Raw genomic sequence first — 16,582 nt, 5'->3', positions numbered from 1 at the left:
AAGAGGCCCAGAGGCAGAGACAGGCTTGCTGCATGCAGATTCACTCTCAGTGGATGAGATTCTAGTGACTAACCAGCTACCATGAAAATAAAGTTGGGTATAACCCTTTCACCCCAATAACGTTCTACTGTCATTTCTTTGGTCACATTGAATCCATAGTGAACTTGCCTGGGGCTGAAACCCATTGGTAAGGCAGCCTGTAAGAGCAGAGACTATGTTTATTGGCTCACCGCTGTATCACCAATGCTGTGTGCAGAGCAATAATTTAACGTTTCACAGTAATAAGGTAATAGTGCTGGAACCAGGCCCTATCCTAAGTGCTTCATGTGTATTAGTTCATTTAATTCTCATAACAAACCTCAGATGTAGGTATTATTACTCTCCCCAACTTACAGATGTAGAACAGGCATGGAGAGGTGAAGTAAGCTGCTAAGACCACACAGTGGGAAATGGGACTGGAACTCAGCAGTTCAGACCCAAAGCCTGTACTCTTACTCATACACTCTACTGCCTCAATGTTTATCGAAAGTATGCCTATTTAAATGTTAACAGAATTGAATCATGCAGAGAACTGATCATAAACAAATTCATAATTATAGAGTACTTCTATAGTAAAGTTTAACATATTTAACGATGGAGAAGATGTTTATACTTTGTTAGTATCTGTGCAGGAAACATTTTTTTTAGTCCTTGGCAAACCCATGAGATAATTTGTCCAAAAGGGAATACTATTTGTGATTCAGTTAGGTTGAAGTAATATTCAAGAACTTCGTACTTCTTAGACTCATGAAAACTTGGTAGCTAGAGAAATATGCTTGAGTATTTTTTTGCTAATACCTTGAGACCTTTATGTGCTTCATTAATCAATATAAAAAGAGCAAACAACAAACACTAGGGTCCATGCTTCTCCATTCTAAGTTTAAATGTTAAACAATAGATTAGTCAATTATGTTTTAAATTGCTGCCTTAATCAGTTTCAGGTATCATTTTATTGGGGGCTTTGGGGAAACAAAAATGCACAGAATGGAGAAATAGGCAACCCTCCTCCTCAACAGTTTCACTCCATTAAGAATATGAGATACTCTAATCTGTGGTTTCATTTCCATACTTAACAAGAAAAGTAACACTTGCTAACTGTTACAAGGTTGTTCTGAGTTGCCTGTGATGATGTTTGCAAAGTTCTTTGAACTGCTAGAAGAAAGGTATTAATAAATAACCAAAGCACAAAAATCTTAAACTGCACAATTTAATGAGGGGTAGATAATTCAGGAGGACTCTGAGTCATTATTAATGCAATGCTCTGAAATAGTAATAGGGTAATTATTCCAAAGATGCTTCATGTATTCTTAGACTACCAGATATTTAAATTCTTACAGATTTTAAGACTATAGCTATATGATTTTTGAAGCAATACTAAGACAAAAACAGTTGATTCAAAGGTGATGATTTAAATGGGTGGAGGTTTCTTAATGATTTAGACTGGGAAACTGGAATACATTCAATCCAGGATTCCCATTGAATTCGTGGTGAAAAGTCAGCCATTGTCCCATAGGGGAGTGACTGGGAACTTCCTCAGCATGCTATACCTGCTAATTGGCTGTTTGCACACTGGGGATTCCCAAATGGTTTTGGTCAGAGAAATGTCCATTTAGCTGTGGAGGAGCCAGTTCAGCTAAGGCTAACTTGTCAGTTCACCACTAAACATATGTGGGACACCATTCTATGCAGTGATTGTCAAGCTCACCTTTTTTTTCTTTTTAACTTTAAGCCCCTTTTTGATAAACATAGTTTCTGTATTCTCCTTTAATGATAACTGAATTTTCAAAATAATTTTGTGAATAAAAATAAATCAAAGGAAAGGTAAATTTAGAATATGCTCTTCAAACTATTTGAGCACTCCTATCTTCTGAAGTTTTTCATGGCTTAGATACGTTCCTCTAGAACTGTGCAGTCTTCTACAAATGATAGGCCAGCTGTTCTGGAGAGCTATTCCCAGATGGGCTCTGATACCTGGATTACACTGGAAAACTTGGACTTTGTGCCTGTGCCTAGAGTACTGTTCATTCATCTCCTTTATTTTCTAGATAAACTGGGCTGTTCCTTCATGACGGCAGCACCAATATGTCCTCCGTTTTGTGGTGCTTCCCAGGGATTTACATTAAGTAGTACTATACAGGTTTATTTACAGCACATTCATTTGATGTTCCTGTCCCCGATTACCCTGGCGATCGGTTAAAGATTTGTCAGTAATTTTGCTCTTGGGATTTTTCTCGTTTGATTCAGTTTCCTATAGGCTACCGTAAATGATGCAGATGGAATTCATTTCCAACATGTGAACGTGACAACTGTTTTGGTTTGGGTCTCATTCATCAAAACTGTACAGTCTACAGCACTGAACTGTAGATTTTAACTTGTATTTCTAGCTTAATACATTTGCATCGTCAGAGTTCCCCAAAGACGCACTTGCTTCTTAAACGAGGTGTTTCTTCATTTGCTTTTGGAGAGAATTCAGGAAACGGGAGAGTTTGGGTTGGAATGAGACAGAATGGAGCTTTACCAATTGAGGGATACATAGAATTAGCAAACTGGCAAGTCACGTTTTCCACAGGGTATATGTTTCTCACCAGGGCATCTCGGGTCAATCTCCAAAAGTTATTTTCTTTTTTGGCGCAGACGGAACGCTCTCTGAGAGTAAGAGTGAGCGGCAAAGAGCTCCAGCCCATTTGTTTCCAAAGGACCCCATTCTCCTCCCCGCCCACCTACAGTCTTTACTACAATTCCCAGCAAGGATCGCGCAGAGCCGCAAAGGGACCCATGGAGCATGCTGGGAGTTGTAGTGCATAAGCCCCATTACTTCTTCGTTCCATTAGGCAGTCCCACTTGGAAAATGGTGACGCACTGTTATAGAGGGTTCTTCAGTTTCTTAATAAGAGCTAAAGGCGAAGGAGGATAGAGCCCTTCGACCCTGCAAGTTTCTGTCCCACCGAGTTTAGTTCCCCCCCGCCGCGCCCACACCCGTTCCCTAGACAGCAATTCCGAGCGCCGCCAGGCCCGAAGCGCGCAGGCGCAGCAGCCCGCGCGGCGTAGGGCAGGACCGGAGGGCGGGACGAGCGCTTAGGCGCTGGGCCGCCGGGGCGCGCACGTAGGCACGCAGAAACCGTCACGTGTGGCGCCGAGGATCGCAGTGCGCGTGGCCGCGGCGGCTGGTGTAGGGTAGTCGGTTGTGAGGCCCGGAGCTGCTGACCCAGCGGGCGGCCCACCGACCCGGCAACACAGCGGCAGGCGTAGGGGTTCGGGAGCCGAGGTCTGGTCCCATCAAAGAGCTCGGCCCAGCCGGCGCCGCCGTCGTCCCCGCCCCCAGCCAGTAAACCGCCGTCGCGGGCGCGCCCCCGCTCTACGCTGTCTCTCCGATGGCGTCCGCCTCCGGGGCCATGGCGAAGCACGAGCAGATCTTGGTTCTCGACCCACCCACAGACCTCAAATTCAAAGGTAAGCAGCGAGAGGGCAGCGCCCGTTCGGGGTGGGGTGGGGTGGCGCGGGCGGGCGGTGGTAGTGGGTTGGTCGGCGGCGGGCCCCAGCGGGCATCCCCTCCCCCACACCGGCACGCCATTCTCCGGCGGCGCCTCGCTCCGGCCCTGGCCCGCCGGCCCGCTCGCGTCCCGGGGCGCGCGCCGCCTGGGTGAGGCGGCGGCCTCGGCCTGCGCCGTCGCCGCCATCTTGCGGTCCCGCGGGGGCGCCTCCCGGGTGGTGCCCGCGCCGCTAGCTCGTCCTTGGCCCCCGAGGGCCGGCGGGCGTTGTCTGCGAGGGTGTGGGTGGGTGGTGACCTCAGAGCGTGCGCTTCGCTCTGCGGCGGGCCGGGGGCCGGGGTGGCGCTAGAGCGGGGCGCGCCCGCTGTCAGCCGCGGTGGGAGGCGAAGCGAGGCGAGGCCCGGCGGCTCTGGCTCCGTTCCGAGGGACAACCGCCCGGCGGCTCTGCTGCCTTGGTCCATTTCGGAGGAGAGGCTGGGTGGAGCCGCCTGCGGCCCTCAGGCCCGCAGAGGGTGTTGCTCCCCACTTTCTTACCCCTTTTACTGCTCGGGTGTGAGGTACATCGAGCGCTAGGGAGGCGGGGAAGCCTGGGGACGTCTAGTTATGACTTACCCGGTTGTGTTGGCGGAGACCCAAGCGCGTGCGGGTAGGAAAGCGATGCGTCAGCTCGAGAATTGATAGTAGTAGGTCAATAGTAGACGTCTTTCTGGGCTTCTGATAGGACGTTTCAGCTTGCCTTCCTAGTAGGGCAGGCCTAGGGTTTGTGTACCCTAGCCCTTTGACTTAGCCCTTTTGCTGAGGAATCTTCGGTGTTTGTGACTTTTGCCTTTAGGTTTGCGGTTTACGAGAAGGCTGATACCTTACCACTGAGCTCCGGAGCGCCGTTGGTTTATTTTGTAGCATTGCCTGTGATTATAGTGTGACGGGGAGCTTTGAGGAGTCCAAGGGCCCCTTTAACCCATTTGCTTTTCAGTATATAGAGAAGAGAATTAAACAGAACAGGTTTCTTTTTAGAAATACTGAAAGTGTGTGAAGATCCTAAATAGAAACAGATTCTTTCCTGTCTTCAGTTAAGTGTGAAGTGAATCGCGTTTTGGAAGATTAAATGTCTTGTATTTAAGTTTCAGTAGTTATGATAGTTTTTTGAGATGTGTAGTCATTCCAATGCTTGAAACAAATTCAGTCTAAATCCTTCATTGTAAAAGATTGAGTACAAAAGAAAAACAATTAGATTGTTTTTGATAGGAAAAGTTTTAAGTAGTTTTAGGAATTTTGAAATGCTGTTTCTTTGGTGTTAGGAGAGTAATATCGTATAACTCCTTTGCACGCTTATTAGTGCATTTGAAAATTTCTTTGAATGGAAATGTGAATTGCTAGGTGAGGATTTGGTTTAAGACGACAAATATTTTTGAGAGGCACTAAGATGTTTTATTTAACAGATTATGTGTATGCAAGATTTTACATAGTTTTAGTTGAAAGGAAGAAAATCTTTGGAGGTATCATGAAATTAGCTAACAAATAGCCGTTGTCTGAGGTTGGAGGAATTTAATGTAAACCTGTATGGTGTAAATTCTTTACAGAATTTAAGTATTTTGCTTTTCCTTTTGACAGGCTGAGTTTACAGAGGTCATTTCATTTACTGGATAACCTTGTGTGTATTGCCATTAGGGACTTAAAATCCTTCAAAACCAGTTTTAGGTCAGGAAATACCCACAGAGTTTGAAGCTTTCTCCCTAGAGAATTAGTAATGTTGCCATAGTAAGAAACTAATAGTAGTGGAGTTTTAAAGTTTAAAAAAAAACCCCAAAAACCTTACACAACGACTTACCATATATCACACTTATTGTAGGTATGAAAGAATTATTAGCTATGATTATAGAACACATTCTTGTGTTATGGATTGAAGTAATTCATAAGGCCCATTTTTAGAAATTTGGGCATAAGTGACCACCTTTTAAAATTGACTTAAAAGTGTTTCATGGAAAAATTTATGGGGACATATTCATTTGGGCCATTTATTTAGCAAACAATTATCAAAAGCTTTGTGCCATCGCTGTATTTGATTAAAAGACTCAACAATGAATATATTTCAGCAAGTACCAGCTTATATTTGTGGAATTATGCTATGCAAGATGGAGAAAAGATGCATATTTAGTTGTAGTTAGTGGGGAAAGCACAATAAAGCAACAGTAAAACCTGTTAGGTTTTATCTTTGTCCTTGAAGAACTCGGAGACTAGTGAGGGAGACAGAAAAGACAGAAAAGGGGCATGGTTGGGCAAGGGAGTGGTTGTTTACTCAGCCAATGATGTTAGAGAATGTGTGGCTTACACTTAAATACCCAGTGGCTTGCAGTGGCATTACCCCCAAGTTGGGTAATGGGGAGGTTTGGGAAGCAGGAGGGTTTGGATGAATTAGAAGGTAACATTTGATTCCTTCCTCCTCAGTGTTACTCTACTAGTCAAAGGTAAATTGTTTTGATAGGAAACTCTGTCAGAGCACAGCTCAACACAGTGGGAGACTGTTAGAATCTAATCTTATGCTTTGGTGATGATACGAAAACTCATTTAATTTTGACTTGCCTTGAACCATTTATAACTTTTAGTTTAAATAAGTGTGTTAAATCATAGTTTGCAAAATTGTTATCTTCTAATATGTTTATATGAATTATTTTGACATTTGACTAAGTTGTTTTCTCCAAGAGCGACTCATGTAATCAATCATTCTCAGAATGAGTGGTAAGTTTTTGTTATGTGCATACCATAATCATCTTGATATGAATTACCAATACTTTGCACAGTTGTGGAGAAGCAGATACCAGTTTAATACATTTTTACATACCTCGGTGTTTCATTAAAAAAATTTGTTTAATACAGGGAAGTGCTTTGATAGTGACATAATGAATTCCGAAGTAGCTCTTTTGTTGCATTAGTAAACAACAAAAAAAATACGTATTTTCAGATTTTTTTTTAAACCCTGACAGTATTTTGACCTAAAATTCAGACTTGAAATTCACCCTTACAGAAGAGAATTTTATTATTGTAAAATTTTGTCCTTTGTGTTACACATTTTATTTTTCCTAGCTACTAGTAGTATGGAGGAAAGTTTGAAGAAGAAAGTTTAGAAAATGCTAAAATAAATCATAAATATATTCTTCCTCCTAATGATCAGAGCAGGAGGAAAATAGACCAAAACCACTGTGTTGAAAGTGACTACATCAAATCCCAGGGGTGATTACACATCCCCCTTAGCCCGCCACATTGCCATTTTATTACTCCATTCCTTAAAGGCTTTCAAGTAACTCTTGACTGCCCACTGTATAAGAGTATATATAATTTTTTTAGTATGGCATATAAGCCCCCCTATGAATGTGCTGATGTGATCTCTGCCCTTGTAATACCTGTTCATCTGCACACATCCACGCTTTCTTCCCTGAGAAAGAAAAACCCTTCTCATATGTTTGTTTGTTCTGCTGTTTTTGCTGGTTAAGGTAAAAATCCCTGGTGACTCATACTTAGACCATATTCCATCAAATATTTTCCCTCTTAGGTTTTCCACCACTGGAATAGGTTTTCCACCACTGGCTTCTTCCTTTAATGTATAAATACACCTAAGTCTTTCATTTTAAAAACAAAATACTTCCTTGACCCTCAACTCCTGTTACATGTCCCTCCTAGTCCTTCATTTCCTTTGCAGTCAGACTTATTGGAAAAATAGCCCGTGTTCACTGTCTCTCCAGTTCCTCACCTTCTGTATTCTGTCCACTGTAGTATTCTCTCTGTCCTCACTGCCTACTGATAGCCAGCTGCATCCAATTTTTCTCTCACCTCTCCTTGGCACTTGACATTATTGACAGCTCCTCTTCAAAAACTCAATTCTTCTGACTTCTGATACAATTGTCTTCTCATTTTCTTTGCTCCCTTTACTGTGTCATTTGTGACCCTCCTTTTTCTTAAATGCTAATATGTGAGATTCTGATTTGTTTTTAGTTTTACCTCTGTGAACTTTCCTTGTCTGCACATGTTTTTACCCAAATTTGTATATTAATTCAGACTTTACAGTCAGTTTTAGATTGAATTACTATCTGGATTTGAATGTTAGACATACCATCTCAAATTCAGCATGTCCCTAACTGGTTTTTTACTACCCAAGCTTACTCTTCTTCCCATGTTTTAAATTTTTTAGTGGCATGATTACTCACACAATAAATACTCTGCACATCTAATAATTAAAATCTGTACTTCTACATCTCAGAGATAACTCTTAAATCTAGCCCCTTTAATGCATTTCTACTCTTAAATTCACCTGTTTTATTTAGTTCATTTAATTATACAATACAAAGATGTGAGTTTCTGCTGTGTGTAACATGGGCTAAGTGTTGGAACTACAGTTTTGAGTAAAACACAATCTCTGTTCTCATGAAGCAGTATTAATGGAAGAGACACCAATCAGCTAATCAGAAGAAGGAACTGTAGCTGAAGAGGTGTGTAGTGCCATAAGAATGTAGAAGAAAGGGGCTTTGATCAGGGAAGACTGTCACAGTTGGGCTAAGATTTTCAAAGAATGAGTAGGCATTATCTAGGTGATGAAGAAAGGAAAATGCAGTAGGAACTGCATGTATGTACAAACATCCTGTGGCAGGATGGAACATGAAGCATTTACTACTGTTTAACATGTTAAATATCTCATGTTATTTACAAGGCTGAAAGTTGTAAATGTACAAGTTACAGCAGTGGCAATAGCCAAGGTGAGTGTGGTGCTGGTTTAGTAGGTCAAGTAGGGAGTTTTGTTTTTATCCTAACCCACTGAGGGATGTTAAGGGTCAGGAAAGGTAGAGCTTGAGGGAATGAGTGACATCACATTTACATTAAAAAATATGTAATTCTGGTAGCAACGTGAAGTTAATATTAGAGGGGAGATTGAATTAGGCCACTGCCACAGTCCAGGCAAGAGGTGACATTTGGACTGAGATGGTGTTGGAGATGGTGAAAATTTTCAGAGGGTAAAACCAACAAGACTTTTGACTATTATATTTCTGTACTGGGAGAATAGATGTATCTTGGATGTCTTTCAGAGTTCTGCCTTACCTAACTGGGGGAATGGTGGTGTCATGTACTGACTAGGAAAAAGAAACACTGGATATTCTGTATGAATGAGGACCAAATGCATTTTACTTGGGGTGTGGGGAGAGTGGTAGGAGGAAGGTAATGATCTCATTAGAAATGTTACCTATGGTTAGGTCCTTTGAAGATACTGGTGAAGAGGTGACTAATAGACATTTGGTTGTATTATGAATGTGTTTAATAGGGGCCAGGACTGGGTTTTGGATGATTTCTTTTTACTTCAGGTGGTGGTTTTCTCTTTTCTCTACTAGTCAGCAGATGTCTCCTTTTTTTCTACTATCCCTCACTCTTCAGCCTGTCTTCCACACTGCTGCTAGAATTACCTTTGAAAAATGAAACCTGGTATTGCTGATCCCATGGTGAAGGAATCCACAATATTTGCCCATTATGTTCTTGAAAAAGCCCAAAATCTACTGCTTACCTCTCCATTTATCTTCTATACATAGCTTTGGGTTATATGAATCTATTTTCCTAAACATTTGAGGCTGTTGCAAGGCTTCACATGCTCTATTTACAATATTGTTCTCCTTCTTTGTCAGGCAGTCTCCAGTTCAAGGATAACTTGTGAAGTCTTTGATTCTCTCAGTCCAAGTTGGTCACTGCCTTCTTCCTGCCACTATTGAAGCTTCTGCTTACCTGTAATAGCAACACTTAACATACTGTATAGTACTTAGACTTACATATTTTTCTCTCCCAAGTACTGTATGAACTACTTAAGGGTATACTCGCTTATTCTGTTTTTATATCCATAGTAACAAGATCTGGCAAGGGTGATGCCCAATGAATGTTGATTACATTAATGAGACTCAGATGATTTCTCCTGTAATTCCCATGTTTTTAGTCTTGGATCTTTTTTTAAATAGGGTTTTTCACTGCCTTTGCAAGTAATGGTGATTTCAAAGTTTTGTAGTTCCAGAAAAGGAGTAGTAGGGTATTTTGATAAAAACAGACTAACAGTATGTTGTTTCATCTTTATACTTCACCTTTTTCATTTATGAAGTAAGAGGCAGGGTTAGATGATTTCTTGGGTGTTGTTTTGCCTCTAAAGTTTGTGAATATATGTGATGCTGAGTTTAGAAAAGAAGGCACACATTTTTTTCTATGAAGTGGCAAAACATAGATGAAGAGTTGGGAAATCTTGATTGATTTGTTCTTCAAAGTTTGATATTTTGTGATCGTTAGAGTTGGTGATTTTGTTGTTTTACTGTATGTATCAGTTACCTTTCAGTTTCTTTAAGACCTCCATCTGTGAAGAGAGTCTGTCAGTGGACACCCTTTTATTTTCTCAGAGACCCTTATCCTGACCTACCTTTTCCTTGTTGCTTTTGTATCTTACCATGACTGACTGTTCTGTGCTTATCTAACTTTGAGAGGAGTTATGTAGGAGCTTTCCTTGAACCATAAAAAGTTGTTTTTAAAAGAAAATTAAACGTTGGGGCAGTTATTATTTGCAAATGCTTGTTTACTGAGTTTATTGTAACTGAAATGTGATGAAAATTACTCAAAAAGCTTGAAACTTATGAAAACTCAAAATTCATAAAACATAATAAACCTCTATACACTTAAATGTAATAACTTCATGTACTTAAGTTTAATAATGGTTAGCATTTTAACCAATGGCTTTTTTCTTTGAAGAAAAATAGTTCCAGAGTATCATCTCATTTAATGTATTTACTAATTTACCTAATTGTACTCCTGTTTCTTAATTGGTTTGTTGAATCTAGGTACTGCATTTGGTTGTCATCTTAAACAGTGTCTCTGTGACCTTTTTTTTCCTCATGCCATTTAGTTGTTGAAAAGACAAGTCATTGTTCAGTAGAATGTCCCATATTCCAGATATGTCTGATATGTAGTTCTTGTAAATTTGGCATTAGATATAAGGGCTTGATTAGTATTAGGCTTCAATATTTTTTGATAAAAATACTTCACAGATGGAATTATGTCACATCAGGTGTAGATAGCATCTGGTTGTCCCACTTTTAGTGATATTTAGTTGGTTGGTGGTGACAGCCTTATCCTCATTGAAAAGTTGCATAAATATGAAAAAAGTTGGAAAAAAATTACCATTTTTGGTAATATTTGGGAAAAAAAATTTGGAAGAAAAAGTCAGCATTCATTAGCTCTACTTTAGGATTAGGGTATTTTTTGTGTTTTATGTTTTTACCTGCCTGTGTTTTCCAAGATTTCTACAATGAACATTCTACATTTCTACAATGCTTTTGATAATAAGAAAGAAAAACTTTTGCTATTGATACCTTTGAGAGGGGATCAAAGTTTCATTTGTCCTTCCTGTTTTAGTTTTAATAACTTAAGCCTTTTACACAGTATGAAGGTTTTTTTAAATAATAAGGCAAGTTATATAAAGGCAGATAGAAAAACAAGTCTAATGTTTGTAACCATCCAGTAGCAGCTCACAAATTAAGACATATAAAGACAAATAGTAAACCACATTTATCTGAAAGTAAATCTGATTTATAACTGTCGTGTTAACAGTTCAGAAATAATTAACTGTACATAAAGGTGTTAAGTTCGAGCTCATATTGTTGGCATCAGTTAGCTAATGGTGTCTTGTGAGAAGTGTGGTAGATTTGTTCAGAAGTAATTATTTCTCTGAGAATGGCTCCTGCTGATAGACTGTATGGGCAGGTAGTTATAAGTGGCAGATAAATTTATAGGACCCCACTTGCCCGAAACAGTGCTCATTGATTGGTTCAGCAGTGGGCACCTAACTCAAGGCCATTCAGTATTTGTGTTGATGACCAACCAAAGTTATGATGCCTCTTCTTTAAGCCCAGCTATGGTGAGATGGTGATGGGCTTTAGACTTTTAAGGTCACACAAACCTAGAGGCAGTGGCTGATTTGGACCGTGTGCAAGCAGAAGCAACTAGTTGAGAGGGAAGAGGGAGAGAAAAACTGGCAGGAGATCTTGTGGTTCCAGGAATCAGTTTTTCTTGTGAGGCCAGCTATACTTCATTTCCTGTGTCTTGAAGATTGTTTATACCTTTGTAATAAACTCAGATATAATTTTGTTCAAAATAAAAAATCCCTTGCTGTAAATTGGACTTCAGAATTTGTGAAAATATGTTCAATTTTATGATTGGGCCACGTATTTCAATTTAGAAAAATAATCTAGATCAGTGTCTTACACGTTCTAGAGAAGAAACATCCACATAGATACCATTTTTGATGACTTACGAGTTGTTACTATACCATAGTTTGCTTCTCTGCTGTCCTCTGGCATTTGGAATGTTCTCTTTAACTAGAGTTATCATGAACGTTTGGCACTGTCTTTAAAATTCAGGTTTAAATGAATGAGAAGTTTAGTTATGTGTATTTTAGTATTTTAAGGATATAATTCGATTTGTTACCATTTAAAAAAATAGGTATTTAATTAAAAAACTGTTAATATGAGAGGATTTTACTATATTAGTTTGCACAGAATGAACAAAACAGCAGTAGACCATAGACCCTGAGAAGGGACAGGTGGTTACAATGAGGGAAGGGGTTGGGGTGAGTGGGAGAGGAGGGTGAGGAGGATAAAGGGCACAAAAACTCTCAATCATAATGTAGGTCAGTCATGGGAATAGTGGTACAGCATGGAGAATACAACCAATGATTTTGTTAACATCTTTCTATGTTGACAGTAGCTGTATTGGTGTGGGTGAGGGTTTAATAATATGGCTAATTCATGAACCACTGTGTTGTATACTTGAAACTAAAATAAGATTGTGTATCAATTTGCAAAATGTTAAAACAATTTGCAATATAGTTTGACAGGTTTTTTATAGGCCTATATTTTGATTGTTTTATTTTGTAACTATATGCTTCATATATATATATATATATATACATATATATATATATGCTTTTATTTTTACTTTAGTACTTGGATAATGAATTGGAGTGACTGCCACACTGTTAAAGGTTTAGGTGTAGGGTACCTTTTATGTCATAGAGTGTGTTTCTTGTTCATTTTGTTTTCATTTTGAGAAAATTTTACCTTTATACCTTAATGGAGAAGATGAATCCCTGGGTCTTGTTTTCTGAGTATGGTTCCTGGTGCAAAATATCTCAATAACAACAAAATCCACAAAAGTTATGTTTTCTGAATCTTTTTAGCTTTTTCCCCTAAGACTTTACAAATAAAAGGTTTTATGAACAAATAAGCTAATACATAAACACGTGTAAGTGTCCCTTCTGCTTATAAAATAAACTCTTAATGTAGAAAGAAAACTGATAAAACGATATAAAGCAAATAAAAATCAATTATACCACCTATAAATAACTACTGTTAACATTTTATATATTTCTGTTTTCTGAATAAGTCTGCTTATTAACATTAATATCCTATACTTTTTAAGTTAATATTGTTGTGATCATTTTCTCAGGTTACCAGTATTTTGCTTCTCATCTAATGAGCTTTAGATCTATAAATGTATAAATGGTAGTTGTAGAAACATTTTAAGTTCTCCCAAATACCCATTTTTCTTTTTTTTCCTTGCATCGTACTCCCATTTAGATTAAAAAAAAAAAATCTAAACTCTTCAGATAGGGAGCACTTATTCAGATAGGGAGCTCTGTTTTAATAAAGATGTTAAATTAAGTAACATGCACATTTAATGTTAAAGTTGAAAGCATTTTCAATTTTTATGTGTAGTGTGTGTACATATTTTTTCTTATAAGATCACACAGTGGAAGGACATAATTTATATAAAGATGTTACAAATCAGAATGCTCTACTTCTGTGTAAGGACACTTTATCATTTATTCTTTCCCTCTTGTTTTCAAGACTGTCACCTGGATTGTTTGGGTCATTGTGAGCTGCCTATGTATCAAAAGGTCTGAAAAAGTCCTAAAATGTTTATAGTAGCTTTATAGAAAATGTCAGTAAGGCTGTGATAGTTAGGATTGAATTACCTGCCATTTTACTGTAGAGTAGAAGATATTCTTAATTAAGGCAGTAAGTAAGTTAAAATGTCACATAATTTTGGAGCTGAGAGGAGTCTTAGAGGTCATTTTTGTCTATTGCTGCTAAGATGAGGGAGTTAGAATGTCCTAGAGAAGTTAAGTAATTTGCTCAAGGTCAGTCACCTAGTTGATAGTTCTAAATATTAAGACTTTTAATTTAGCACAAATTACACTTTTTATAAAAATCATAATATAACATCAGTAACACATATTAGTCTCCCCTCCCCGAAAGGCTTACAAAAGAATGAGGAGAAGTGTTTTGACTTTTGACCTAGGTATTTTTTCTAAAGGTGATGGATAGTGTATAACTGTATGCTCAGAACACTACTACCTTACTACATTATTTGAAAGTGTTACAAAAGAAATAGAAGACATCCTGCGTATTTGTAACCTCTGACTGTAAATCCTTGGAGTGGGAAAACTCACTTTTTAAATGACAGCACACTACTGTATTAAGGGGATTTGGGAGATTTTTCAAGATACATTCTGAAATTGTTGATATGTACTATGGGAAGGGTTTAAGTAAAGCTTACCTCAAATATTAGAGATTTAAGTAAAATAGTGAAGTCTGGTTTTTATTAATCTCAAGATCCATACTTTACTAATTAATGGTTGTGAAACCTTATAAAAAGATGTTTAGTACTTTTAAAATCTTGAATGGAATTGACTCATTTTGTTTTCCAGAAAGTGGAACTCTGTTTATTTGTGCAATGATATTTGTACAGTATAATACTTGGTGCCTACTATGTCAGAGATGGTTATAGTTGCTGGAGATAGCAGCAAACAGAACACATACTCAGTCTTCAAGGAACTTACATTTAAGTCTGAGATTTCAATGTGTTTGAAAAAAAAAATACAGAAGGGGTAAATGTCATTTCAAAATTTATTGATGACAATTGTTTAGGGCTTTCTTGGATGTAAAAACATTTTCTCCATGTTTGGTACTTGTTTCAGGACATACTCAATTGTTGACCTATGAGACCAAAAGAAAGACAAGATATATCCATTTAAAAATCCTTCCTATATATTACTGATTTGACTGCAGTTTCATGCTTTAGTGTTGCAAAAATTACCCGGAACACTTATAAATTATGAAACAGCTATAGCTAGGTAGTTTGCATAAAATATATGTAGAATTTTTGAGAGTTTAGGAATCAGACAGACTTGGTTTGACTTCCCACTTCCATTGCTTTGTAGTTGTATGACCTTGGATGAGTGCTTTAACTTAGTCTGAGTCAGTTAACTCCTCTTAAAGTGGGTTAATAAATAATAAAAGTATCTACCTCATAGGCTTGTTATGATAGTTAAATGATGTAACTCATGCAAAGTTCTTGCTACATGAAGAGTGTCCAATAAAGACTAGCTATTGTAAAATCTTGTTAGCACTATGTTTACCATTTCTACTGCTGCCATGCTGTTATTGTAGAAATTCTGTATAGTAATTAATTCTGTAGGTATTATCTCTATTATACAGTATATGTTTCACTTGCAGCAGTATTACCCTAATGTAAATAGAAAATTGTTTATAATCATTGATATAGTGGTTAATGTGCCAAAACTTCTGGAGACATTGAAGTAATCATCACCTACATTGCTACAGATAAATTACTTGTGTATTTAAACTGAGCATCCAGCCTTCATCATTAGGATTTTTACCTATTTTATTTCAGTAAAGGTATGAGGGAGTAAAAATATAATGGTTGAAATGGATTATTTATGAAGACCTAGAGTGCTAACATTTGAAGCAAAACATGTGTACTTCTAATGTTTTTTGTTGTGTGTTGATTAAAAAGAATCTCTGCCTATTTGACCTTACTTCCAGTGCCTGTTTATTCACAAATACGCACTAAGCAGTTATTATTTCTTAAGACCTGTGCTGATTTCTCCAGTTCATTCAGGGATGAATTGAATATTTCTTCTCAAGGAGTTTATAGTTGGGTGAGATGGGGACATGTACATAAATAATAAAAGAAAGCAAGAACTTCTGGGGGACTGGGATAGATAATGTGCTGTGTGCATTGTGTGGTCAGAAATCTTTCTCCTTCTAAGATTTATGCTTTGGTTCCTTGCACTTTGTGGTATTATCTTCCAGAGGGCACTGACTCAGTCTGTACCTCATACCCAAGAACTCAGAAACAACTCGTTAAGAACTGAAGGGTCTGAAAATTTAGCCTTCTGCAATCTTCTGGGTGTTGGTAGAAGACATGAGATTCCTGGGTTTAGAGAGAAAAAGGACTTTATTATTCACGGCACTGTAGGTAGCCTGAGCTTCATGTTCGTGTTGATTTCCCATGCCCCCTCAGGTTCCATGGGGACAACACAGAGAGGTTCAGTTCAGGCAGATGCTACCCGCACAATGTAGGTTTGTGTAAAGCTGAGAAACCTAGATTGTAGGGAACCAGAATCTTTCTTAATGGGCTGCTTGGAAGCCTGCCTGATCTTTTTTCCAGGAAACACCTTATCTTTATCATACTGGACAATTGACAAAACTGTTCTCTCCTCAGGAGAGAGAGATTATTTACCAAGACTGTTCACTGTTCTGTACATCCCTTAAAAAAAAACTGTCTGGATAAAAGTTCCCAGTGCGCCCGCTTGCAAATCATGCAGAAATGCTAGAGACCCAGGGAAAATTATCTCCAAACCAGCCTCTGAGTAGCTAGCCTTAATGGATGTCACAGACTTCATGAAGTTCATGTACATTGCCTGTATTCTTAAGCTGCCTCTCAGAGGCCTTTTCTGTTTCTGAAATGCTCCATGCTATATACTACTGCTCATCTTGTATTACAATTTGATTCTCTTTAGAGTAAGGAAATACTGAACTTAAGTTGATATGCATGCTGAGGTGTTAAGGAGTGAGCATACTGATAATCTTTAATTTACTTTGGATTGTATTGAAAGGATGGATGGACAGATAGATGTATAAATAGATTGATATGTCTCAAAGAAAATATAGTAAATGCTAAGT

At 38.4% G+C, this 16,582-nt stretch overlaps 1 protein-coding gene across 1 annotated transcript in view; it reads left to right on the top strand.

The window, feature by feature from the left end:
* Positions 1-3,153: 3,153 nt before the first annotated feature.
* The window catches only part of VAPA (VAMP associated protein A), a 49,129-nt gene continuing 35,700 nt past the window's right edge, over positions 3,154-16,582 (top strand). The window contains exon 1 of the mRNA XM_036880680.2: positions 3,154-3,489. Within this exon, the coding sequence (XP_036736575.1) occupies positions 3,411-3,489 (79 nt within the window). The 5' untranslated portion in view covers positions 3,154-3,410. The remainder of the gene's footprint in view (positions 3,490-16,582) is intronic.

This window comes from Manis pentadactyla, chromosome 6, assembly GCF_030020395.1.
Source record: "Manis pentadactyla isolate mManPen7 chromosome 6, mManPen7.hap1, whole genome shotgun sequence".
Classification (NCBI taxonomy): domain Eukaryota; kingdom Metazoa; phylum Chordata; class Mammalia; order Pholidota; family Manidae; genus Manis; species Manis pentadactyla.
Note: the sequence above shows the minus strand (reverse complement) of the source record. Positions and strands in the feature narration are given on the sequence as shown.